General features: G+C 42.9%; 2 protein-coding genes across 2 annotated transcripts; one reads left to right on the forward strand and one right to left on the reverse strand.

Annotated features, from left to right (window-relative positions):
* The first annotated feature begins 1901 nt into the window (after nt 1–1901).
* On the forward strand, nt 1902–17674 carry hgd (homogentisate 1,2-dioxygenase). The gene is given in 14 exon segments (XM_065006800.1): nt 1902–1916; nt 7259–7330; nt 10238–10326; nt 11605–11710; nt 11983–12074; nt 12211–12245; nt 12340–12419; nt 12585–12713; nt 16743–16828; nt 16830–16845; nt 17004–17130; nt 17314–17380; nt 17382–17488; nt 17532–17674. Coding segments are annotated over 14 exon segments (1164 nt in total).
* Nucleotides 17675–19308: 1634 nt separating this feature from the next.
* ndufb4 (NADH:ubiquinone oxidoreductase subunit B4) lies at nt 19309–21277 on the reverse strand. The gene is made up of 3 exons (XM_029625939.2): nt 21076–21277; nt 20353–20496; nt 19309–19475 (listed from the first exon to the last, which is right to left on the reverse strand). Exons 1-3 carry the CDS (start codon nt 21250–21252, stop codon nt 19413–19415), a joined length of 384 nt encoding a protein of 127 aa, XP_029481799.1. The 5' UTR covers nt 21253–21277; the 3' UTR covers nt 19309–19412.
* Between the last annotated feature and the right edge of the window lie 4529 nt (nt 21278–25806).

Consider the following 25806-nt stretch of genomic DNA (forward strand, 5'->3'; position numbering starts at 1 on the left):
CCCGCACGAGGTTCCAGTGTCGTGGCCCCGCTGCCGGTGTCTTGTCTTCATTCTTTCGCTGTTAAGTAATTGGATGCTGCTCTGCCTGGGAAGGCTAGCAGGAGGAGAGAAAGAAAGAGAGAGATACGGATGGGGCTTGGGGCTTTTAAAGGCGCGTGTAAGCAACGTTAATTAGCGGTTATTAACAACCCCGCATAATGAAAGCGCGAGGGAGTCAATTTAATGACTTTGTTAGCGAGAGGTTCAGAATGACAGGCGATGATCGGAACAACAAAGTCGTCGGCACATGCAGTCATCATCGGTAATTTCCAACCATAATGTGGTCTGATAAAAAACAAAGGGCTCTAATTTCACTCAACTGACTGGATAATTAGTCCCTTATGTAAGGAAAATAATTAATGACTTAAATATTTCAACCCCAAGATTAGGCTTCATTCTCCTCAATGATTAAGTAAAAATAAACTCAGGGCCCATCACTCTGCTTAAGAAAAGCCTGTTAGCAGAAGTGCCCATGCATGCTGGCCTTTATGTTACAAATGTGTTTTGGCCCATGCATATACAACGTTAAGCTCATGAAATATGTTGCAACCAACAATTCTCCAATATCACAGAATATGATGACAATAAAAAATACACTTTGTAGTCATCAAGCGTATCTACTGTGATATGTGTGGTCGCCTATTTATGCAGTACTGTTTTGAGAAGCCCAAGGAGCACATGTAGACCTCGTTGTGTGCATGGTTTCGTTCTATAGGGCGTTCTTAGCCTACATTCTACAGATGACCAGGAAATATGTCTGCGGGGTCTACCCAGGGCCCTTCCCGATTCCAAGGAATTGTAAATGAACACGAGATAAATCAGGCACGTTCACTGCAGCAATCTGGCCGCCCCATTTTCTCCGCTCAGCTTTGATCGCAGGGATCAAGGCACTCGAGCCACTTGCTGTTATAAGTCCATCGACGGTGTTTGCTGATACTGTTGTGTCTCCACTACTAGGCAAGCTCGAAACGGGTAGCGCGAAGGTGACAGAACTCATGAACTTGTGTGCATTTTCCCTTTTATTGATTGCAGCCGTTCAGTTAATAGAGTTCCAAACAATTGGTGCAGAAGAATCACCTCTCCCCTTTATGAGATAATCAAAGTAATGTATGCAAATTAATTATCTTGTGAGCTGATCAAAATGTACCTGTCCCACTCAAGTCTGAAGAAGTCCATTTATTCAGTTAGCAGCAATAATGTGGTGGATGGCATGATGCAAATGATGGTTGATTAGGAAAAATTAAGGACCTCACTGGTATCTGACCTTGTCTGAGTTTTATGTAAATTATAGAAACAATCGGTGTGATAGGATAAACTGCATTATAATGTGAAAAAAATGCCTTTATAAGAAAATGGCTAATCAGTTCATAGGCTATTTTGGAGATGTGTTAATAGGCCTAAACCCTTGGAGATTTATCCCAGTATTCAGCTGCTTTGATTCAAGTTAAACGTTCTCTCAGAGTTGGCACTGCAGATGCCAAAAGATAAAACATTTGAGGTTCTTTTGGATCTGGATTGAGCAGAGTGTGTGGTGTAAACAAGGTGGTCAGACTCTGTAATAATGGGCCATTTCCATTGCTGCCATTTCCACTGATGCTTGACCTAAAGCCTCGGACATTTGTGCGCTTTCCATGGCTGAGGCCAGGGCCAAACAAAACCTCTACTTTAACTCATTGAGACCAGATTGAAGATGTTTGGAGGGCTTTGGAGGTGGGACAGATTTGTAGCTGGAGCTGCATGGGCACAAGGGCCCCGAGTGTTTTGATGTGTTCCTGTGAGGACATGGGTTTAAGGCCCTCAGAACCATATTGAATTGGGTGATTTTAGCACCTTGTGGCTGAGGTTGGTAGCATATCAGGCAGATGAGTGAACTTGATGTTGAAGAGACTTGATGTCCAACAGTACGAGGTCTAGTAACAGCATGTATCAAATCATCGCCTATAGTTCTAGGATGTCTTTGAAGCTGCCATTATGATAAACGAGACAAAGTTGGAAACATTTAAGTGGATCACTCTTACATGTCTGTATTTACTTCAGTAACCTCAGGCATCTTATTACCCTCTAGAGGGAAACTGGGTAGCAGGCACTCTGCGGTTGGCACAAAATGGCCGCCACAGTGAGCCTTGTGAGCTGGTAATGAGGCATGTAGAGCCGCAATGTCCTCCTGAGGGGCATTCAGTGTTGCTGGATTTGGATCCTGATCACGGCAGCTACCCAGTGGCTTGTCAGACACTTCATCTCAGATGGAATTAGCTCCCCGGGCCGCCACAAAATGGCCGGAGTGGGTGGGACACGTAAAGACACAGTCTGGGCTGTGTGTGTGTGGAGGGTGGTCAGACGCTGTGCCCAGCGATGTGGCATGATGCCAGTCATTCTATTACTCTTCTCCTCTCTTTCTCTCTTCACCCGTTCCCCATCTTCCTTTTCAGCATTCGACAGTTATCATATTGTTACATTTTGATGGAAAATAGAGTGGTCAGGGGTGCATGGCTGTCAGAGGGAAGTGTGTGTTTGTGTGTGTGCAAAACTTTTTGTGTTTGTGTGTGTGTGTGTGTGTGTGTGTGTGTGTGTGTGTGTGTGTGTGTGTGTGTGTGTGTGAGAGAGAGAGAGAGAGAGAGAGAGAGAGAGTGCAGTGCAGTGCAGTGCAGTGCATTGTATTGGTATCGTTTGTGTCAGAGGTTTTGAGTGGCATGAAGTGGGATGAAGACCTGAGGAGAGTCTGTCATTTTCTGTGGGTTTGGGTGTGCTTGTGTGTTGTGTGTGAGTATATCTGTGTGTGTATCAAAGTGTGTGTGTGTGTGTGTGTGTGTCTGTAGCATCATCATTAGGTTGTAGGCAGCCCCAGTGTGTGGGGTGGTGGTTCGGTCGCCTCTGCAGCCCCTCTGAACCATTTAGTGGGAGAACAGCTCTTGGATCCCGGCCTGCAGGTCTGGTGGTGCCCAGTGGGAGGCAGCGTAGCCCTGCAATCTCTATTGGGATTTATTCCTCTCCCATCGCCTGGCCCCATACACACCCCGCGGTTAGGAAGTAAGAAATGCACACACAGATGCACGCACACACACACTCTCACACACACACACACCCTCACACACATACACACAGTCCCCCCCACAGTAAGGAAGTCATAACTGCACACTCTCTGTCCCTGTGGGAGTCGCCCAGGGGTCAAGAAAGGTGGGATTTAACAGACTCACTGATAGACAGAGTGAGAGATAGAGAGAGACAGGACTGAACATTCAATTCAAGTGTCCTCTGTTATCCATGTTCCGCTGTTCTACTTCTCTCTGTATGTCGTATGTTATGGCTTTCCTTCCTCCCTTACTGTCCTTTAAAGTCTGATCATAGTTCATTCATAGGAGACTTAGTGCCAAAACCATTATCAGGGAAATCATTTATCTCTTTACATCTCTATCTCCATAACAGTTGATGATACCCTTTACCTTCTCTTTCAGTTCCTTTCCTCCATCTCATCTTCTACCTTCCTCTTCTCCAGTTCCTCTGCTTGACTCGTCAAGACTAAGGCGACACCAGGCTCCTTCCTCTACTGTTTTCATCACTCAGGAAGACCTTTGACCTTTAACCTAGTGTGACCCCTGATTGACCTTTGCCTTCATGAGGGGACCATCAGCTGAAGCCTTCCAGACAGTCCTCTAAGCAGCGATGATTGCATTTCTGCTTAGCTTGGCGAGATGGAAAAGTAATGTATTCATGAGTAATTCAACATTTCCTCTTTTCTCTTGCTCTCTCGTTCACACATACCCCCCCACACACACACACACACCACAACACATACACACTCCACAAATATCTTCTGATATATAATTGGTAAATCCACTGATTAACCAGCAGCACGAATTGTCCACAGAGCGCTAAAAGTAATTATGTTTGTGTGCTGTGTTTTTTTTGTATTACTTATCTTTTTTCTCTACCTCTTAAAGCACATCTTTATAACCAAGCAATTCCAAAGCAATTTTCTCTGTGGGTGGAGAGTGTAATTTTCTATTCTGTGACACTGTGATGTGTTAGAAACTGGGAGCGGGTGCTAAAAGGCATGTGTAGAGAGTGTGTATGTGTGTTTGTGTGTGTGTCAGAGAGGGCACTGTTTAATGTCTCCCGAATATTGCTCTTGTGTTAGAACTATCGTCGTGGAAACCTGAGGGCATGAACCAGGAGAGCGTAACGCATGGCAACAGTCTTTATCTTTATATTAAAACATTTGCATAGCATTAGGGGTGTAGAATGCAGGAGAGACGCAACTCAGAGAGGTTGAGAGAGAGAGAGAGAGAGAGAAGTGGAGAGGAGAAAAGGAGGGATAGGAGATATTCAGTCTTTGGTATAGCCCTTGGCAAGGCCTTCTCTCAAGACAATTGTTTTGTTGTGTTCAAGTTTTGTATTTTTTACGCCATATAACAGACAAGTGACAGACAACAATAAATATTTGTCATTAAATATTTGTCTATGTTTCAACCGTGTCAAAATGCAGACTGGTCCAGATAATCTGACGTGCTGTGTGAAGGCCTCGTGCTGGGTGGGTGGATTGGGTTTGTATCAGGTGAGCTAAAATATGGATGCCTTTTCCCATCAAGACATTGAGTCCAGCAGGCCTCTAATAACAAACCATTTACTACCCACTCACTCATGCATAGATACAACCATCTGGATGGAATAGGCTACTTTCCTCCATTCTTCACTCCTTCAGCCTCTCTTAAAACACACAGGACTACCTGGAGAGGTGACAAATACTGTAGAATTCTATCATCAAACTCGGAGGCGAAATTAAAATCACTTTTTTTCCATCCAAGGAGGAGATCAATTTCCGCAGACTGGGTCGCGATATTTTGCGCAATTGGACTTTCTCGTCTGAGAAGCGGCACCCTAACTGCTTCGCAGCGGGGCGCCCGCGGCAACTGCACGCCTCGCTGGAGAACAGTTACTTCTGCGGCACAGAGTTTATTTGCGCCTCGCTATGAGAATTGCCATCATTTACCCTAGTCTGACACCTCCCAAAAAGAAAAGAAATAGACAGGAGAGTGGATTGGGAGTAAGAATGAGAAAGGGAAAATGATTCTTTTTGATACTGCTGGGAGATTAGGTGTGCCCAGTTTTGTCCTCTCCTTTTGACAAAATTAACTGAATACATTTTGAATGATGTAGATATTTTTCGTATTTTGTTATGTATATTGTATGTTGTTCAAATGACAATTCGATTGCATTTTTACATGTAATATCCAATGTACTCTGAGTAAACAAATAGGCCTATACTAGGCCTACCCACTGGGCACAGACCACATTACAATGTCTACTTTTGATTTACATTTGGTTGTGAATTCAACGTGAAATCAACATAAAATGTCACCATGTCATTGGATTTACTGTAGGTTCAAAAGGTTAACAAAAAGTACAAATTCCCTATGTTGATGACTTTTTGCAAACCCAATCCGTTTTCCACGTTGATTCGATGTCATCACATTTCATTTAGTTTAAATGACATGGAAACAACGTTGATTCATCCAGTTTTTGCCCAGTATGTATAGGCTATCAAGCAGATAAAAAATAATCAATCATTTCCAAATCTCTATCCCAGAGATGCTTGTCCATTTCGATTTGATCCACAATTATATAGGCCTATATGCCTGATTATTAGGCTATACCAAGTTCAATGATTCATAGGCCTATACCCAGGCTGATATACCACATGCTCAACAGGCCTGACGATATTGCCACTATTGTCCTTTCCAAAATCGCCAGCTAGTGAAGTAGGCCTACCGGGGTCATCATCTCGTTGGTTTCAGTGCGCTGGTGTGCATCACCATAGATATGGATTCTATTCCTATGTTCATCACCATCCGCGAGGTGCATCCATAACCGTCAATGTGGTTGGAACACAGGAATCCGTGAAACGTCTCATGTCCATTGGACCCATGTTGTATCTAAAAGGTGGCTTGGGGTTGGTTGTATTTGCATTGGCTATGACTTTGGTCCTTGTTTGCCCACTTTTAAGCAACCCGACCTCAGTCTCTCCACCCCTTCTCTGTTTTTTTGTTTGTTGTTGACATCTAACCCTTTCTCTCAGAGAGAACCCCCCATATACGTCACGGACTGAGTCTGGTCCTAATTGATGCCATATCCATCCCTCCTTTCTTCTTCACTCTATCACGGGACGTTGGGGTTGTGTGACCGATAGGTTATGGAGCTAACCTAGTTAAGTTTGGAGATAAATAGTTAAGTTTTAACAAGGGTGTTGGACATTGAAAACGTATTTATTTCAGTTGGACAGTTTCCTAAGTAAGCACAATGGCTGGGCTCAAGGAGGCATAACTTCAGTAAATATTACCTCCATTTATGATTAAGCAATGTTCAGGTTATATATTATTGCGGAGATTGACTGTTATTTTTCATGAATTGTTTTCTTCATTTATATATATATATATATATATTATTTTACATATAGTGAAGATAATAATTGTTATTCCAATGTCATTTGAACGTTTTACTTTATGGGTGATGGAGCTATCAATCGCACCAACAAATGTCAGAAATCTTACAATATGTAAGACTTAACTGTGTGTAGGCTATACATCTATAGGCTACTTTCGCTGTCAAGCGGTGCGCTGAAGGGGCGTTTCCTTCTACCCAATCATCGGGCTGGATTCAGCAGATGCTCAGATGTTGTGCCCAAGTCGCTTGTGGAACGCAGAGTTCTGGAGTGTGTCTTTTATCAATTAACGTCAGTTAACATTTATATAATCTATTATATTACCACTGTTTTGTTTACTGAGACTTTAGACATTCTTCTCCCCTTGTCTCCATAATGTAAAGTAGCATACTCCGCAAGAAATGTAGACTCACGTGTGCGCGCGCAATATTGGAAACAGACCAGTGCGCTTTTTCACACTCCGCAGTGACTCAGCACCATTTTTGGGTTTGACCGCGAGCCACGTTCCCAGTGTAGCAGAGAAAGATAGTAAGAGGGCTCGCCCTGTGGAGTTGCATGTCTATCGGAGTAGTCATGTATGTTTGCATTGTGTGACAAGTATGCAAACAGATGACACAAGTAGCACGACTCAACATTGACGCCAATCAAAGTTCTTATCAATGTTAAACCAAAAGCAAAAACACAGGTATACTGTCCCAATATCACCCAATATGTCTGTTTTAAAGACTAGGCCTATCACTGTCCAGCCAACTGTCTGTCCCCTAATTTGTTGATCTCTTCCAGTACCTGAGTGGGTTTGGGAATGAGTTCTCATCTGAAGACCCTTGCTGTCCAGGAGCCTTACCTGAAGGTCAGGTAACATTCCATAGATGGTTGGTTGCTTAGCAACAAAACCGACTTGTGCACAACTATCGGGCAAAACAGATTGGCTTAGATTGTTGGCTTAGATTGTTGACAACATGTAAACTATATTTAGACTCCAATGTTTATTGAAAATATACACACATTTGCACAATGAGCATTAGTTGTCTCTCAAATAAATCAAATCAAATCACAAGTGTAAGGGGATAAAGAATATGTACATAAAGATATATGAATGGGTGATGGTACAGAGCGGCATAGGCAAGATACAGTAGATGGTATTGAGTGCAGTATATACATATGAGATGAGTATGTAAACAAAGTGGCATAGTTAAAGTGGCTAGTGATACATGTATTACATAAAGATGCAGTAGATGATATAGAGTACAGTATATACATATACATATGAGATTAATAATGTAGGGTATGTAAACATTATATTAGGTAGCATTGTTTAAAGTGGCTAGTGATATATTTTACATCATTTCCCATCAATTCCCATTATTAAAGTGGCTGGAGTTGAGTCAGTGTGTTGGCAGCAGCCACTCAATGTTAGTGGTGGCTGTTTAACAGTCTGATGGCCTTGAGATAGAAGCTGTTTTTCAGTCTCTCGGTCCCAGCTTTGATGCACCTGTACTGACCTCACCTTCTGGATGATAGCGGGGTGAACAGGCAGTGGCTCGGGTGGTTGTTGTCCTTGATGATCTTTATGGCCTTCCTGTGACATCGGGTGGTGTAGGTGTCCTGGAGGGCAGGTAGTTTGCCCCGGTGATGCGTTGTGCAGACCTCACTACCCTCTGGAGAGCCTTACGGTTGTGGGCGGAGCAGTTGCCGTACCAGGCGGTGATACAGCCCGACAGGATGCTCTCGATTGTGCATCTGTAGAAGTTTGTGAGTGCTTTTGGTGACAAGCCGAATTTCTTCAGCCTCCTGAGGTTGAAGAGGCGCTGCTGCGCCTTCTTCACGATGCTGTCTGTGTGGGTGGACCAATTCAGTTTGTCTGTGATGTGTACGCCGAGGAACTTAAAACTTACTACCCTCTCCACTACTGTTCCATCAATGTGGATAGGGGGGTGTTCCCTCTGCTGTTTCCTGAAGTCCACAATCATCTCCTTAGTTTTGTTGACGTTGAGTGTGAGGTTATTTTCCTGACACCACACTCCGAGGGCCCTCACCTCCCTGTAGGCCGTCTCGTCGTTGTTGGTAATCAAGCCTACCACTGTTGTGTCGTCCGCAAACTTGATGATTGAGTTGGAGGCGTGCGTGGCCACGCAGTCGTGGGTGAACAGGGAGTACAGGAGAGGGCTCAGAACGCACCCTTGTGGCACCCCAGTGTTGAGGATCAGCGGGGTGGAAATGTTGTTGCCTACCCTCACCACCTGGGGGCGGCCTGTCAGGAAGTCCAGTACCCAGTTGCACAGGGCGGGGTCGAGACCCAGGGTCTTTGCAACTCCGTCTAGAAGGCCAGCATCCCGGAGTCGCCTATTCACTGTTGACGTTGAGACTGGTGTTTTGCTGGTACTATTTAATGAAGCTGCCAGTTGAGGACTTGCGGGGCATCTGTTTCTCAAACTAGACACTCTAATGTACTTTACCTCTTGCTCAGTTGTGCACTGGGGCCTCCCACTCACCCGAGTGCCGTAGACTGGTCTTCCCTGGCTGTCTGACCCTGCACGGAAATCTGTCACCATCTGATCCTGCTAAGACATGATGAGCACAGTGTTGTGTACTGATTGTGCACCATGACAGTGAAGCCTGTAGAGCTGTTTATACCATGTCAGTGTGAAAAGTAAGACATTAGCTAGGGAAACTGACAGATCAACAACGTTACATTGCTATACTGACTAATAAAAACGTGCATTGCGCAGCAAAAAGGTCAGAATATCAGTCTTCAATCGTTTGGCTGCTGCTTTCATTGTTTGATTCAGGTCTAGTGTGATTGAAGCAAAAATAATAGCTAACGTTAGTGAGCTAGCTAGCTAGTTACAGTTAGCCAACTAATGGTACAATGGTACGTCGTCACATTTACTTCTGTTGAAACAGGACAAAACAAAGGCTACAAAACATTTCCATACACACAAGAGTTGTTAGATACTGCTAAATGACAGATAGCTAGAGGCTAGCTAGAGCTGAACTGACTGTGGTAGCTACTAGCTAACTAAACTAGCAGCTAGAAGTTCATTCACTTCAGTGGAGAGGCGATGAAACATTATCTAACGTAACATGTCAGTTACAATACTAGCTCAGTGCTGGGAATAAATACATTGTTTTTATATCAAACAGCAGTTAACTTGCCAGCTAGATCAGTCAACTAAAGAGTAGCCATTTTCTGCTCTGCTTGCTTTTACGTCTCAGAGAAAAAGCCCAACAAACACAGACAGCAGCTGCCTCTGTTCATCTCTCCCGTGCTGGTCCTATACACCAGCATTTTAGATGCTTTCCTCCACACAGCTAGCCTGTCCACATGCTCTGTGATGTCCATGCGGTTCTAAATCCAGCCGTCTAAAACCGGAAAATAGCATACCCAACCGTTCTGAGGAATCTGCATGGTCCTAAAGCACACCAGTGACTCATTTTGTATCACAGTGCAATAATACAACTGGGGGAGGGGGGAACAAAACACAATTTTAGAATGTGGGGGGGTCATGTCCCCCTCGTCCCCAGTGAAAGTTGCGCCCCAAGAAACAAATACTTAGCATCCTGTGGAAGTAAAAAGGTTTACGAATTACTTTTTGGAGGGGTTACTGTCAAAATAATGTATTAAATAACAAAAATAATAGACATTGATGACAGGCGCATGGGCCCCTAGAGCTCATAAGCAGGGGGCTGCGGGGGTGTCCGGTACACCAGTGTACGTTACTCCCCTCTAGGATGTTAAACCCAGCTCTGTTGTCTCAGCAGAACAACCCTCAGGTGTGTCCCTACGGCCTCTACGCTGAACAACTCTCCGGCTACGCTTTCACCTGCACACAGCCAACCAATAAGATGAGGTATATCATAGTTATTGACAGAAACTTCTCCTTCATCGCTCAGATTGAATAAATAATGGAGTAATACATTGGCCTACACAGAAGTCTCATTTACACCTGGGGCTAATATGTGAGTTTCATGATCTGATCAATAAGATCTAAACACTGTGGCAGCATTTACACAGGCAGCCCAATTCTGATCTTTTGCTACTAATTGGTCTTTTGATACAGCCTATCTGATCAAGGTTTGTCATGTCTACACATTATATTAAAATATGTCTCATCCATCCACTGTGTCAGCATGAAACGATATTAGCTGGTGCCTCCTTGTATGCAAATTATTTAACAGATATTCGGAATGTATTTATTTTAAGACAATTATTGGTGCCATAAGTCAATGGTACTGCCTGTCAATGATTTTAGAGACCAGTATAATGAGGATTTAAATAGTTTGATCATCCAGATCTGTTTATACCTGATTGATATCTAGACACAATGTGTGCCTGGCTACCTCTAGAGGTGGTCAGGACAATCAGATCACAATGTGTCTTTTAATCATCGACACCTATCTAAAAATGTTGGCACAATCAGAACGTGGACAAAGGGCGCATGTTAACACCAGGTACAGGGCAGCAGGTAGCCTAGCAGTTAAGAGCGTTGGGCTAGTAACCAGGGTTGGGTAGTTTACTTTCTAAATGTAATCCGTTACAGTTACTAGTTACCTGTCCAAAATTGTCATTAGTAACGTAACTTTTGGAGTACCCAAACTCAGTAACGTAATCTGATTACTTTTAGTTACTTTTTTTGATTACTTTCCTCTTAAGAGGCATTAGAATAAGACAAAAATACAATCCAGCAAAGGCATTTGGTTTGTCATCATAGTGGTCTCTGAACAAATGTAAACCTGCGCCTTTTTTAAATTCTGAATTAAATGCCATTGGAAATACAGAAAGATGCCATAATGTAATCCAATAATCTAATTACAAAATGTTTGCTTGTAACATAACTGATTACATTTATAGTTTTTTTGTACATGTAATCAGTTACTCCCCAACCCTGACAGTAACCGAAAGGTCGCTAGTTTGAATCCCAGAGTCAACTAGGTGAAAAAAACATGTCCATGTGCCCTTGAGAAAGGCACTTAACCCTAATTGCCCCTGAAAATAGCTCTGTATAAGAGCTTCTGCTATATGACTAAAATGTAAAAATTTAATAAACAGGACTTTTTTCATACACTTAATCGTGCACATACACAGATATTATCTCTCTCTTTCCTAACTCCATGTCCTTGTTTCCCAGTTGGTTCTACTGTATCCTGCCGTTTGTCCGTCACAAGCTGTACACCGCAATGCACTGTGGGATCCTAACAGAGAAGTGGGATGAAGTGGAACCTGACCCTAACCAGGTAGAGAGGTAGAGCGAGAGAGAGAGAGAGAAATTAAATGGACAGGGTTTGGAAAGTGAGACAATGGAGAGAATTAGAGTGCGAGATTAGGCGGAAGAAACAGAAATTTGGTTTTGAAATTTTTTTTCTTCTCACTGTTAGCTGCAATTGCTGCCATTCAACATCTCCAAATCCATTAAACCCTCTGGCTTTCCATGATAGCGATTAGCTGTTTCTGGTACAGCCTATCTTCTTTCCTGGGTCTAATTGGTTCTCCCATCTGTCAATCATAGGGTCTGCACACCCTATGTGGAGCAGGAGACACTAAGTCCCACAACAGGATCGGCATCTACATGTTCACCTGCATCACCTCCATGGTTGACAGGTGTGTGTGTGTCTCCATTGTATGATACCATTATATACATACAGTACTACATACACAATTTGATCTCTCTCATCATTGATCTTCACAACTCTATGCCCAATATCAAGTTTTTAATAAAGTAGTCTCTGCTTTTCAGTTGTTTCAACAACTCAGACGGAGACTTTCTCATTGGTCAGTCAAATATGCCTTTGGTTTTTGAAGTTTACATAAACACAATATGACATAAGCAGTCTTATATACTCTTCAACTTTCCTCCCCCTTGCAGTGCCCCAGCAGGGGGAGATTGTGATCACTACAGAGTTTGGGAAGATGATGGTGGAACCCAACGAGATCTGCGTCATCCAGGTGAGACGGCAACACCTTTCAACCTTTCAATCTCAGCTGTTCCTTTTACCTGTGTCAAGACTCACCAGATTCCTCTAACCTTTTTCTCTCTCTCATCACCTGACTCTCTTACCCATCCGCCTCACCTGTCCATCACCTCACCTGCATGTTCCCTGTGTGTTGCAGAAAGAAATGCATTTCAGTGTGGATGTGTTCGGGGAGACCAGAGGCTACGTGTTGGAGGTGTACTGCAAGGTAGCCACAGGCTACACTGTCATCAACAAGTACCAGGGCAAGCTCTTCTCCAGCCAACAGGTGTGTGTGTGTGAGGACGTGCTTGCTTGTTTCTGCTATGTGCGTGAGTAAAAACGTGTGTGTCTTTGGGTGCATGTTCTTGCACAAACATTACAATATACAGCATTATAATTCACGATAGTAGCTTGTAATAATGTATACATGGTACACCACTATTTTAGCGTTTAGCTAGCCATCCCAACACTGAGGCATAAATTCAATCAGATCAAGCGTTAACCGGCGATAGCCGACACCCGCATAGCTGATGTTTTGGCAATGACGGAGGTGGAACTGTGTTGGAGCTGTCAAATCGGTAAGCAGCTGCTCTTGTGATCATTGCCATGAAGCCACGCCCACCCCACTCGCATTAGAAGTTCAGAACAAGAAAGTGTAGGCTATATAGAAATAATGAGGATTTCTATCAGTCAGGTGTAGATTACATCTCACATTTCAGTGTTACAACTTGTCAACAAGGCTGCATGGGATTTCTCTTAATGCGACAGCCAATGGCAACGTCTGCTTTAGGCATAATACCTGGAGCTGCTTGTGGATTTGACAGCTCTAACACAGTTTCACCATTGCAAACATCAGCTATGGGGATGTCGGCTAAAGGGGATCTGATTGAATCGGGCCCTGAGAAAAGTTGTACAGACTATTAAAGTGAGGCCTATTAGCTGTGAGTTAATACAGAACAGCTATTGGGTTCTATTAGCAGTTAGCTGTGAGTTAATATAGAACAGCTATTGGGTTCTATTAGCAGTTAGCTGTGAGTTAATACAGAACAGCTATTGGGTTCTATTAGCTGTTAGCTGTGAGTTAATACAGAACAGCTATTGGGTTCTATTAGCTGTGAGTTAATACAGAACAGCTATTGGGTTCTATTAGCTGTGAGTTAATACAGAACAGCTATTGGGTTCTATTAGCTGTGAGTTAATACAGAACAGCTATTGGGTTCTATTAGCTGTGAGTTAATACAGAACAGCTATTGGGTTCTATTAGCTGTGAGTTAATACAGAACAGCTATTGGATTCTATTAGCTGTGAGTTAATACAGAACAGCTATTGGGTTCTATTAGCTGTGAGTTAATACAGAACAGCTATTGGGTTCTATTAGCTGTTAGCTGTGAGTTAATACAGAACAGATATTGGGTTCTATTAGCAGTTAGCTGTGAGTTAATACAGAACAGCTATTGGGTTCTATTAGCTGTGAGTTAATACAGAACAGCTATTGGGTTCTATTAGCTGTTAGCTGCGAGTTAATACAGAACAGCTATTGGGTTCTATTAGCTGTGAGTTAATACATAACAGCTATTGGGTTCTAGTTAGCTGTGAGTTAATACAGAACAGCTATTGGGTTCTATTAGCTGTGAGTTAATACAGAACAGCTGTTAGCTGTGAGTTAATACAGAACAGCTATTGGGTTCTATTTGGGTTACAGAACAGCTGGGTTATATTAGCAGTTGTGAGTTAATACAGAACAGCTATTGGATTCTATTAGCTGTGAGTTAATACAGAACAGCTATTGGGTTCTATTAGCTGTGAGTTAATACAGAACAGCTATTGGGTTCTATTAGCTGTTAGCTGTGAGTTAATACAGAACAGCTATTGGGTTCTATTAGCAGTTAGCTGTGAGTTAATACAGAACAGCTATTGGGTTCTATTAGCTGTGAGTTAATACAGAACAGCTATTGGGTTCTATTAGCAGTTAGCTGTGAGTTAATACAGAACAGCTATTGGGTTCTATTAGCAGTTAGCTGTGAGTTAATACAGAACAGCTATTGGGTTCTATTAGCTGTTAGCTGCGAGTTAATACAGAACAGCTATTGGGTTCTATTAGCTGTGAGTTAATACAGAACAGCTATTGGGTTCTGTGAGTTTAGAACAGTTAGCTGTGAGTTAATACAGAACAGCTATTGGGTTCTATTAGCAGTTAGCTGTGAGTTAATACAGAACAGCTATTGGGTTCTATTAGCTGTTAGCTGTGAGTTAATACAGAACAGCTATTGGGTTCTATTAGCTGTGAGTTAATACAGAACAGCTATTGGGTTCTATTAGCAGTTAGCTGTGAGTTAATACAGAACAGCTATTGGGTTCTATTAGCTGTTAGCTGTGAGTTAATACAGAACAGCTATTGGGTTCTATTAGCAGTTAGCTGTGAGTTAATACAGAACAGCTATTGGGTTCTATTAGCAGTTAGCTGTGAGTTAATACAGAACAGCTATTGGGTTCTATTAGCTGTAGTTGAGAGTTACAGCTATTGGGTGAGTTAATACAGAACAGCTATTGGGTTCTGTGAGTTAATAGCTGTTAGCTGTTAGCTGTGAGTTAATACAGAACAGCTATTGGGTTCTATTAGCAGTTAGCTGTGAGTTAATACAGAAACAGCTATTAGCAGTTAGCTGTGGTTCTATTGGGTTCTATTAGCTGTGAGTTAATACAGAACAGCTATTGGGTTCTATTAGCAGTTAGCTGTGAGTTAATACAGAACAGCTATTGGGTTCTATTAGCAGTTAGCTGTGAGTTAATACAGAACAGCTATTGGGTTCTATTAGCAGTTAGCTGTGAGTTAATACAGAACATTGAACTGCCATCCCCAATGATTTAACGTGAAACGCCTGACTGTTCTTCTCAGCAGCAGGCTCCGGTCTCGTCTCCCTTACCAGCCTTAATCACTAATAATTAGTTAGCTCGTCCAGGAGTTCCCGCCAGATACCTGCCTGTCCTTTCAGAAGGGGAGAAAACCTTGCTTGAGTTAAGCACTAATTTCAGCATATTTCACTGGGGAATGATTTCCCGCCCTGCTCTGAACGCATCCTGTCGAGCAGGTAATTGGATCGACTCATTTTGTCTGACAGTAGGGGATTTTAAGGAGACAGGGCGAAAGGATGTGTGTGTGTGTATGTGTGTGTGAGGGAGGTAACTGTGGAAATACCTGTGTTAGAGGGAATATTTGCATGGTGTATACACCGGACCCTTCTTTCTTTCGTTAACCTCTCTCCATCCAACCCTCTCTTTCTCTCTTGTCTCCCTCTCTGGGTTCGGACCAGGTGTTGGGGCTTGCTCTTTCCCCCCACCTAACCTGAGACTGCAGGGAGTGTGTGTGTGTCACACACAGATTGGAAGTGGAGTGGGTGGGGCAGATTCCATCTCTGCTGCGTCTCACCCTGCTGTTTGGTCCTCCTGCAGAGAGATGAAATTGCTCAAATTAACTTATTATTTGCTTGACTGGGCCAATATGTTTTTGTTTTGTGTGTGTCTGTGTGTGTGTGTTTTCTTGTGCTACGTTTTTAATCGAGTCTGCCAGAGTTATCACAGGAACTGTAATGCCCAAGAGATTACCTGCCTTGGGGTCCTCAGACCCCCTGGGTGCATGGTGACTGTGTGTGTGTGTGTGTGTTTGTACTGTATGCAAGTGTGCTAGTATGTGTTTTATGGTGTATGTCTGTGGGAGTAGGAGGAATATCTGTGTGTGAGAATGTGTGTGTGCTTGCGCTTGCACACATATGACAAGGTACATGGGTCAGCCCTGAAGACAGCTTGAGCTGTAATGAATTATATTGATTTTAGAGGTACCATTGAATGTCTCTTTCACAGTGACATTATCAGAACAGCACTGCTATATAAAATTGCTCTGGTTTTAACAATCAAGATGAAGAAATATCTCTACACCGTCTCCCTTTCCCCCCTCTCCCCGAGCGCTGAAAGTTTGGGAAAGTTTGATTGTGAAGCCAATTACGGCATAATACCTGCTGGAGCTGAGGATCACAAAGAACGGGGTAAATATTAAAAAAGAGCAGAGAATGAAAAGAGGTACATTGTGTTTTAAATCAGCCCTTATCCTCCCCCTGAGTTCTTTTTTTATTTTTTTCATGCAGCTTTTATGGCTGTTTTTTCAATTCTGAATATCAAGGGCCCTCTTGCCTAAAATGAACATTGGCTTGAGGTAAGGCTATATCTCAAGTTCAAAGGTGCGGTAGACCAAGCGGTGCTGCTGCCGTCCCTGCTATACATTTGTTTATTATTCTGGTTCTTCTTGTGTATATATTTGTAGGATTTCTCTCCCTTTAATCTGGTGACGTGGCATGGGAACTACACACCGAACAAATACAACCTGGAGAACTTCATGGTAATCAAGTGTGGCCTTCGATCATGCAGTGAGAACCTCACACACAGGCAAAAAGTCAGAGGTCCCTCACCTCTGACCTTCTCCTCCAATGGGTTTTGAGAAGGTGACGAGGAGAGGATGCCAGGAGTATGGAATTTAGATCTTCCCACAAATACTTATCCTTCCTCTCCTCCATCTCTGCACCAGCATCCTTCCATCTTCACGGTGTTGACGGCAAAGTCCACATGTCCAGGAGTCACCATCGCTGACTTTGTCATCTTCCCCCCGCGCTGGGGAGTGGCTGACCACACCTTTAGACCCCCCTACTACCACAGTATAATAAACACACTAACCTTCAGAAAAAATCTCACAAATAGCTACTTCTTATGCTTGTCTTTAGTTCTGTTACTGACACCTTTGTTCGTTCTAGCATGCCCCTCTAGTGACTACCTTTCCCCTGTCACTAGTCCCTTTGTGTGTTAGTGTTATGTCAGAGCACCCCCTGTCTGTGTTCCAGGGAACTGTATGAGTGAGTTCATGGGGCTGATTAAGAGCCACTAAGAGGCCAAGGAGGAGGGCTTCCAGCATGATGACCCCTCACGGTCCTGACGGAGACTACTTCGAGAAGAACAGCACCACTCCCCTCAAACCAGAGAGGGTGGCCGAGGGGTCCATGGTAACACACACACGATGTGATCACAATTCTCGAACAGCTGTACATAGTGGGACATCCAGTAACATCCCTCTTCATGTTTGAGTAGTCGTTCAGCATGGCGGTAACTAAGTGGGGCCTAGAGACGTGTCAGAGGCTGGACAAGAGCTACTGACAGCCACTCCGCAAACACTTTGACCCCAACTGGAGGCCCAGCAAACAGTAGAGCAGAGGCAGAACAGTCATTACCTCCCCTAGATCACCAGAAAATCCTCTAGGATTTAATGTAACACGACAACACTGTGGCTCAATACATTTAATACAATGGCATTGTTGAACACTCATTTTTGATTGGCTTGAAGGGCATACTAGAGCTTTCATTATTTCCCTATAAAGCACAGTAGCAGGGTAAATTAGCATGGTAGAATTCAATGGTTCTAGTTCATTCTTACATGTTCTATGTATGAGCTGCTTTTGAAAGCAGAAGTCGAATTGAAGACATTGCCATTGTTGAATTCGATTTTCATAATAGCGTGCTAGGACTGATGGTTTAGTTAACTAAACTAGCAAGTCTGTTTGGATACCAAGGCAACTAATGTAGCTATCCAGTAAACTTGCTACCTACTTCAGTAGGTCAGTGGATGTTCCAACTGGAAAATAATGCATCTACGTGTGTGGATGACGGATCACCACCTCAAGCTGAACCTCGGCAAGACGGAGCTGCTCTTCCTCCCGGGGAAGGACTGCCCGTTCCATGATCTCGCCATCACGGTTGACAACTCCACTGTGTCCTCCTCCCAGAGCGCTAAGAACCTTGGCGTGATCCTGGACAACACCCTGTCGTTCTCAACTAACATCAAGGCGGTGGCCCGTTCCTGTAGGTTCATGCTCTACAACATCCGCAGAGTACGACCCTGCCTCACACAGGAAGCGGCGCAGGTCCTAATCCAGGCACTTGTCATCTCCCGTCTGGATTACTGCAACTCGCTGTTGGCTGGGCTCCCTGCCTGTGCCATTAAACCCCTACAACTCATCCAGAACGCCGCAGCCCGTCTGGTGTTCAACCTTCCCAAGTTCTCTCACGTCACCCCGCTCCTCCGCTCTCTCCACTGGCTTCCAGTTGAAGCTCGCATCCGCTACAAGACCATGGTGCTTGCCTACGGAGCTGTGAGGGGAACGGCACCTCAGTACCTCCAGGCTCTGATCAGGCCCTACACCCAAACAAGGGCACTGCGTTCATCCACCTCTGGCCTGCTCGCCTCCCTACCACTGAGGAAGTACAGTTCCCGCTCAGCAGTCAAAACTGTTCGCTGCTCTGGCCCCCCAATGGTGGAACAAACTCCCTCACGACGCCAGGACAGCGGAGTCAATCACCACCTTCCGGAGACACCTGAAACCCCACCTCTTTAAGGAATACCTAGGATAGGATAAAGTAATCCCCCCACTTAAAAGATTTAGATGCACTACTGTTCCACTGGATGTCATAAGGTGAATGCACCAATTTGTAAGTCGCTCTGGATAAGAGCGTCTGCTAAATTACTTAAATGTAAATGTAAATCTACGTGGAAGGTTAGTGTCACTCCGCTGTCGCGCCGTGGAACACACCTTCAACGTCGTTCATTCCTTTTCCTTAGAACGAATAGCCTCTTGTTGATTATCCCTTAGATATCACTCACAGCTTAATATTGAGTGCTTGGTTAATTTGGTCTATGCTCATTTCTTTGACCAGTTCATTGATAAATTGCACTGGACAGAAATGAATGAATAAATACTCTGGAAGTCTTATTAGCGTGTTTTCATTACTTTGCTGCTCATGTCATTCTTAGCCCTTCGATGTTTGTAAGGACAGGCAAACACTCATTTTGTTTTCAACAATAACGGAAGTTTTATTCAGTTACCAATAATAGATACACACTGACATTATCTCTACAACACTTTACATTGGAGGTCCGTGATGAGCAAACTCAGTAGGCGAGCTTGAACTTGCGATCATAGGTCCCAGCTTTGATCTGCTCCTCCTTCTTGTCCTGGAGACAGAGGGGGGTTAGTGTGGTCCCCATGGCAACAGAGAGATGGCATCATCACCTAAGCAACCTACTCATCCTCCACTGCTTAGAATATGAATGAATGTCTCATGAATAAATACAGGGTCGTTTTTCTTCCTCTCAGTGGAAAAATAGCAGAGGAATTACAGCACAGTGTGACAATGGCACACTCAGTACCAAGGTCTCTGTGACATCTCTCTGATTCAGGCACAGATTCAGGGAGAGGATCTCAATAACAATGGAGGAAGGGGTGCCATGTAGACTAAAATGTCACAGACACTACAGAGAATGGTTGCAGAGTATAAGATGAACTTAGACATGAGCAGCACATGTTCTTCCTCCTGACTATAGTTAGGTAGGCCTACTACATTCAAACAGGGCCATCAGACTGTGCCCACTAGTCATCTAACAGACACAAATGTAGCCTAATACGGCAGTGATGTATGAGACCTCCGAGACAGTATTAAATCACTCTGTTCATTCATCTTAGCTCATCGACATGGTGAAGTGATAATTGTTTCATTATGGGGAGCGAATCTGCTTTGAAGCTTTGTCTGACAATAATATTTGTAAGGTTTCTCTCAAACATTTTTGTAAGATCAATCTTCAGCACACTACATAACAGTTGCAAATCAACCCCTAACCCTAGACCAAGGCAAAGGACTATTTCAGTATGATCAATATGGCAATAACTTCACCAAGCCCTGTGATGGGAGGAATGTCCACCATATTGCTCAAATCTATTCAATCCCTTCATATCTAAATAAAGTGCCTTAGTATAGAGGCTATGGTGGATTTCAAATAGACCCCTAATGTCAGGAAATGAGCAGGATAAGGGGTTGTGTCATCTCATCCATACCCTGTCAGTCTTCAATACGTAGTACAGGACGAAGAGGGGCACCACTCCGAAGAGCCCACCTAGCAGCGACGTCTTCTTGGTGGCTCTGAAGTGGTTGTAGGGGTTGGTGCGTGCAAACACCCAGCGTGTCAAGGCAGGGTCTTCCTGTAAACACAAAAGCAGCAGCATGTAAGTAAGCATTTCTCGGTAAGGTGTACAACAGTTGTATTCGGCACATGTGACAAATAAAAGTTTATGTCATTAATGATGGCCATTCTTTGAGAGTCGATGCCAGTCTTATTGCAGTCAACTACTAAGCAGGGCGGAAAATGTTGAATGCAAACAGTCATGTCGTCCCAGAATACATGTTACTGAATGCAACCCAAAATTGCTTAAATAGCAAAATGACTATGAAATTCTAACATCAAGGTCACATCAACTAAAGTAGCAAACACCAGGCATCATAAAACCAGCTTGCCTAACGTTAGATCGCTTACTCTCAAAAACTTCCTGTGATGTTGGATTATAAATTAGCAAGATAGCTAGTTACGTAGATATACATAAGACGGCATTTGCTAAATAGCTCAAATGTCGAATGCAGGTACCATTAACTTGTCGGGTCGGGTTCTCAGTCTGGCTAGCGAATGCTTGCTGGCTACCAAACGTTAGCATTACACTGGTGAACTGTGGGTCTGACATTAGCAAGCTAGCTAGCGTTAGCATGTTAGCTCACTCTGTACTTACAATAAGCTCTTTTCTGTGGGGGTTGTTTAGCTGCATCTGATATTGTCTCTTCAGCTGAGCCCTTAAACCAGCCCTCTCCTCCTCGGCACGTCTCTGGTCCAGCGAAAGGTTGAAATATTCAGCTGGGTCCAACGTTTTTGGCCGAGTGGCCAAGGGCGCTTCTCGGTAGTCCGCCATGTTTGTGAGAAGAGACAGGCAACGTTATTGCCGCAAAATCTCGCGTTATCTCGTCCAGCAGTTATGTTTCCCATGACAACACGAAGCGTTCAAAAATCTAATCAAATCAAACTTTATTTGTCACATGCGCCGAACACAAGTGTAGACTTTACCGTGAAATGCTTACTTACAAGCCCCTAACCAACAGTGCAGTTCAAGAAGAAGAATAGATTGACAAGTAGACTCAAATAAAAAGTAATAATTCCAAGTAACACAATAGGAATAACAACAACGAGGCTATATACAGGGGTCACCGGTACCGATTCCACACCGGACTGTCAACTTTTGAGTGCCGAAAATGTTCCACAAAGACTTCCAAACATCAAAGTCCAATATATTTTACCTAGAGTGCGTTACAATATACATACAATATTTACCAGCAGCATACCACCCTGCATCCCATTGCTGGCTTGCTTCTGACGCTAAGAAGGGTTTGTCCTGGATGGGAGACCAGATGCTGCTTTCCTCTGGTCTAAAACAAATCCCAATGCCCCAGGGTAGTGATTGGGGACATTTCCCTGTGTATGGTGCTATCTTTTGGATGGGGCATTCCCCCGGGTTTCCTGACTCTCTGTGGTCACTAAAGATCCCATGGCACTTATTGTGAGAGTAGGGGTGTTAACCCTGGTGTCCTGGCTAAATTCCCAATCTGGCCCTCATACCATCATGGTCACCTAATCATCCCCATTTTACAATTGACTCATTCATCACTGTAACTCTTCCCCAGGTTGTTGCTGTAAATGAGAAAGTGTTCTCAGTCAACTTACCTGGTAAAATAAGGGTAAACAAATGAATGTTCTAATACCATGACAATGCTTGAACCAAATCAGGAGACCCATTTTGAGATCTGGGGGAAAAATCTAAGAAATGTCGATTTTCGAGTGTAGTTGTTAGTTGCCTTTTAATTCAAGTGTACAGGAACCTAGCACTGTTGATTTGGTTAGCAGTGTTTCTGTTGTACATGAGAAGGAGTTTGCAAAAAAAATGGCCACTGGAATTAAACATAACATAGGCTACTTTGTAGCTAGTTAACATTTAATAAAGAATGTTTTTGGGAAAGCCTTTCCATCCACTAGAAGCGAGTTAAGCCTATCATTGGCATCGCTATATTTTTCCTTTTCCTTAATTGTTTGACACCTAAAAGCAGTGATGGAAAAAGTACTCAATTGTCATACTTGAGTCAAAGTAAAGATACCTTAATAGAAAATGACTCAACTAAAAGTAAAAGTCACCCAGTAAAATACTACGAGTAAAAGTCTAAAAGTATTTGGTTTTAAATGTACTTAAGCATCAAAAGTAAATGGAACTGCTAAAATGTACTTAAGTATCAAAAGTAAAAGTTAAAACCTTTTCAAATTCTGTATATTAAGCAAACCAGATAGCACAATTTATTCTTAATGTTTTAATTGACAGATAGACATAATTTACAAACGAAGTATGTGTTTAGTGAGTCTGCCAGATCAGTGGCAGTAGGGATGACCAGGGATATTCTCTTGATAAGAGTGTGAAATTGACCATTTTCCTGTCAAATCATGAGTACTTTTAGGTGTCAGGGAAAACGTGTGGAGTAAAAAGTACATTATTTTTGGGGGGGAATGTTGTGAAGTAAAAGTAAAAGTTGGCAAAAATATAAATAGTAAAGTACAGATACTCCAAAAAATGACTTAAGTAGTACTTTAAAGTATTTTTAACCACTGCCTAGACGTTTTACTTCATATGAGGCATGTCGTACCTTGCTTCAAAGTATCCTATAGCCAAAATCCCACCATGGAAACGTGGAGTCAATAATATTTTTATAAAGACGTACTCATATGTGTTCTCCTGTTCTATTGGTTTTCTTTCAACTTTCTTTCATTGTCTAGCAACCAAAGGCATTATCCTAGTCATATTAGTAACCCATGATGGTTGTTGCATCTTTAAATCCCCCTCTTTCAAAATTTCGGGAAGGGATATTTCTGTCTGAAACCACTCGCATGTGCGGTGTGCAATTTAAAGCAGTGTTTCAAGCAATCGCTTTTTGGAACGTTCAAGCCTAGGCCTACCGTCATGTGTACATTGCTGCGCCTAAAATGTGAAGAAATTATAATAACAGTTTATCAACATTTTAAGATAAACATTCTGACCTGTTCAATCAGCCTTATTAATTGATGTGGCACATACTTCCACTACACCACTTTGATAGGTATCAGTGGGGATTAAGAAGTGAGTATACCCAAAGCCCTCTGAAAAATTAGGGGCTATACTGTGTATAAGCTCCACTACAACACTGGATGTCATGGCACACCCATTATGTATCCAGTCATTGTATTGTTTCCCTAGTAGCATAGCTGTGGGAAGTAGTTTGGGGGTGGGGGTGCTGCATTATAGATATACAGTACCAGTCAAAAGTTAGGACCCACCTACTCATTCAAGGGTTATTCTTTATTTTGATATTTTCTACATTGTAGAATAATAGTGCAGAGGTCAAAATGATGAAATAACACATATGGAATCCTGTAGTGACCAAAAAAGTGTTAAACAAATACAAATATATTTGACTTATTTGGGATTCTTCAAAGTAGCCACCCTTTGCCTCGATGACAGCTTTGCACACTCTTGGCATTCTCTTAACCAGCATCACCAGGAATGCTTTTCCAACCGTATTGAAGGAGTTCCCACATATGCTGAGCACTTGTTGGCTGCTTTTCCTTCACTCTGTGGTCCAACTCATCCCAAACCATCTCAATTGACTTGCCTAGTTAAATAAAAGGTTAAATTAAATTACATTTGGGTTGAGGTCGGGTGATTGTGGAGGCTAGGTCATCTGATGCAGCACTCCATCACTCTCATTCTTGGTCAAATAGCCCTTAAACAGCCTGGAGGTGTGTTGGGTCATTGTCCTGTTGAAAAACAAATGACAGTTCCACTAAGTGCAAACCAGATTGGATGGCATATTGCTGCGGTAGCCATGCTGGTTAAGTGTGCCTTGAATTCTAAATAAATCACTGACAGTGTCAGCAGCAAAGCACCCCCACACCTCCTCCTCCATGTTTCACGGTGGGAACCACACATGTGGAGATCATCCGTTCACCTATTCTGCGTCTCAGAAGGACACTGTGGTTGGAAACCAAAAATCTCCAATTTAGACTCATCAAAATAAAGGACAGATTTCCACCAGTCTAATGTCCATTGCTCATGTTTCTTGGCCCAGGCAAGTCTCTTCTTCTTATTGGTGTCCTTTAGTAGTGGCTTCTTTGCAGCAATTCGACCATGAAGACCTGATTCACACAGTCTCCTCTGAACAGTTGACGTTGAGATGTGTGTGTTACTTGAACTCTGTGAAGCATTTATTTGGGCTGCAATTTCTGAGGCTGGTAACTCTAATTAACTTATCCTCTGCAGCAGAGGTAACTCTGGGTCTTCCTTTCCTGTGGCGGTCCTCATGAGAGCCAGTTTCATCATAGCGCTTGATGGTTGTTGTTCTTGAAATTTTCTGGATTGACTGACCTTCATGTTTTAAAGTAATGACAGATTGTGGTTTCTCTTATTTTAGCTGTTCGGGTCATATTAGGGACTTGGTCTTTCTCCAAATAGGGCTATCTTCTGTATACCGCCCCTACCTTGTCACAACACAATTATTTGGCTCAAACACACTGAGGAAAGAAATTCCACAAATTAACTTTTAATAAGGCCCCCCTGTTGATTTAAATGCATTCCAGGTGACTACCTCATGAAGCTGGTTGCGAGAATGCCAAGATTGTGCAAAGCTGTCATCAAGGCAAAGGGGGGCTACTTTGAAGAATCTCAAATATATTTTGATTTGTATAACACTTTTTTGGTTACTACATGATTCCATATGTGTTATTTCATAGTTTTGATGTCTTCACTATTATTCTACAATGTAGAAAATAGTAAAAATAAATAAAAACCTTTGAATGAGTAGGTGTGTCCAAACTTTTGACAGGTTACTGTACATATACGCTCTGGGAAAACTTAAGAGACCACTGCAAAATGATACATTTCTCTGGTTTTACTATTTATAGGTATGTGTTTGGGTAAAATGATCATTTTATTTTTTTTCTATAAACTACTGACAACATTTCTCTCAAATCCCAAATAAAAATATTGTCATTTAGAGCATTTATTTGCAGAAAATGACAACAACACAAAAGTCATGTTTTAACTTAGGAAGGGTTCAGAAATCAATATTTGGTGGAATAACCCTGATTTTCAATCATAGCTTTCAGGCGTCTTGACATGCTCTCCACCAGTCTTTCACATTGACTTTGGGTGACTTCATGCCACTTCTGGTGCAAAAATTGAAGCAGGTCGGCTTTGTTTGATGGCTTGTGACTCTCCATCTTCCTCTTGATCACATTCCAGAGGTTTTCAATGGGGTTCAGGTCTGGAGATTGGGCTGGCCATGACAGGGTCTTGATCTGGTGGTCCTCCATCCACACTTTGATTGACCTGGCTGTGTGGCATGGAGCGTAGTCTTGTTGGAAAAAACAATCCTCAGAGTTGGGGAACATTGTC

Source organism: Oncorhynchus nerka, linkage group LG22 (genome assembly GCF_034236695.1).
Source record: "Oncorhynchus nerka isolate Pitt River linkage group LG22, Oner_Uvic_2.0, whole genome shotgun sequence".
NCBI classification, from domain to species: Eukaryota; Metazoa; Chordata; class Actinopteri; order Salmoniformes; family Salmonidae; genus Oncorhynchus; species Oncorhynchus nerka.

Coding starts and splice junctions, on each gene's coding strand:
- ndufb4 (XM_029625939.2), bottom strand. CDS start 21,252: ATGGCGGACTACCGAGAAGCGCCCTTGGCCACTCGGCCAAAAACGTTG. Junction 20,497..21,075: donor CCCACAGAAAAGAGCTTATT/GTAAGTACAGAG, acceptor TTGTGTTTACAG/GAAGACCCTGCCTTGACACG. Junction 19,476..20,352: donor ACGTATTGAAGACTGACAGG/GTATGGATGAGA, acceptor CTCTGTCTCCAG/GACAAGAAGGAGGAGCAGAT.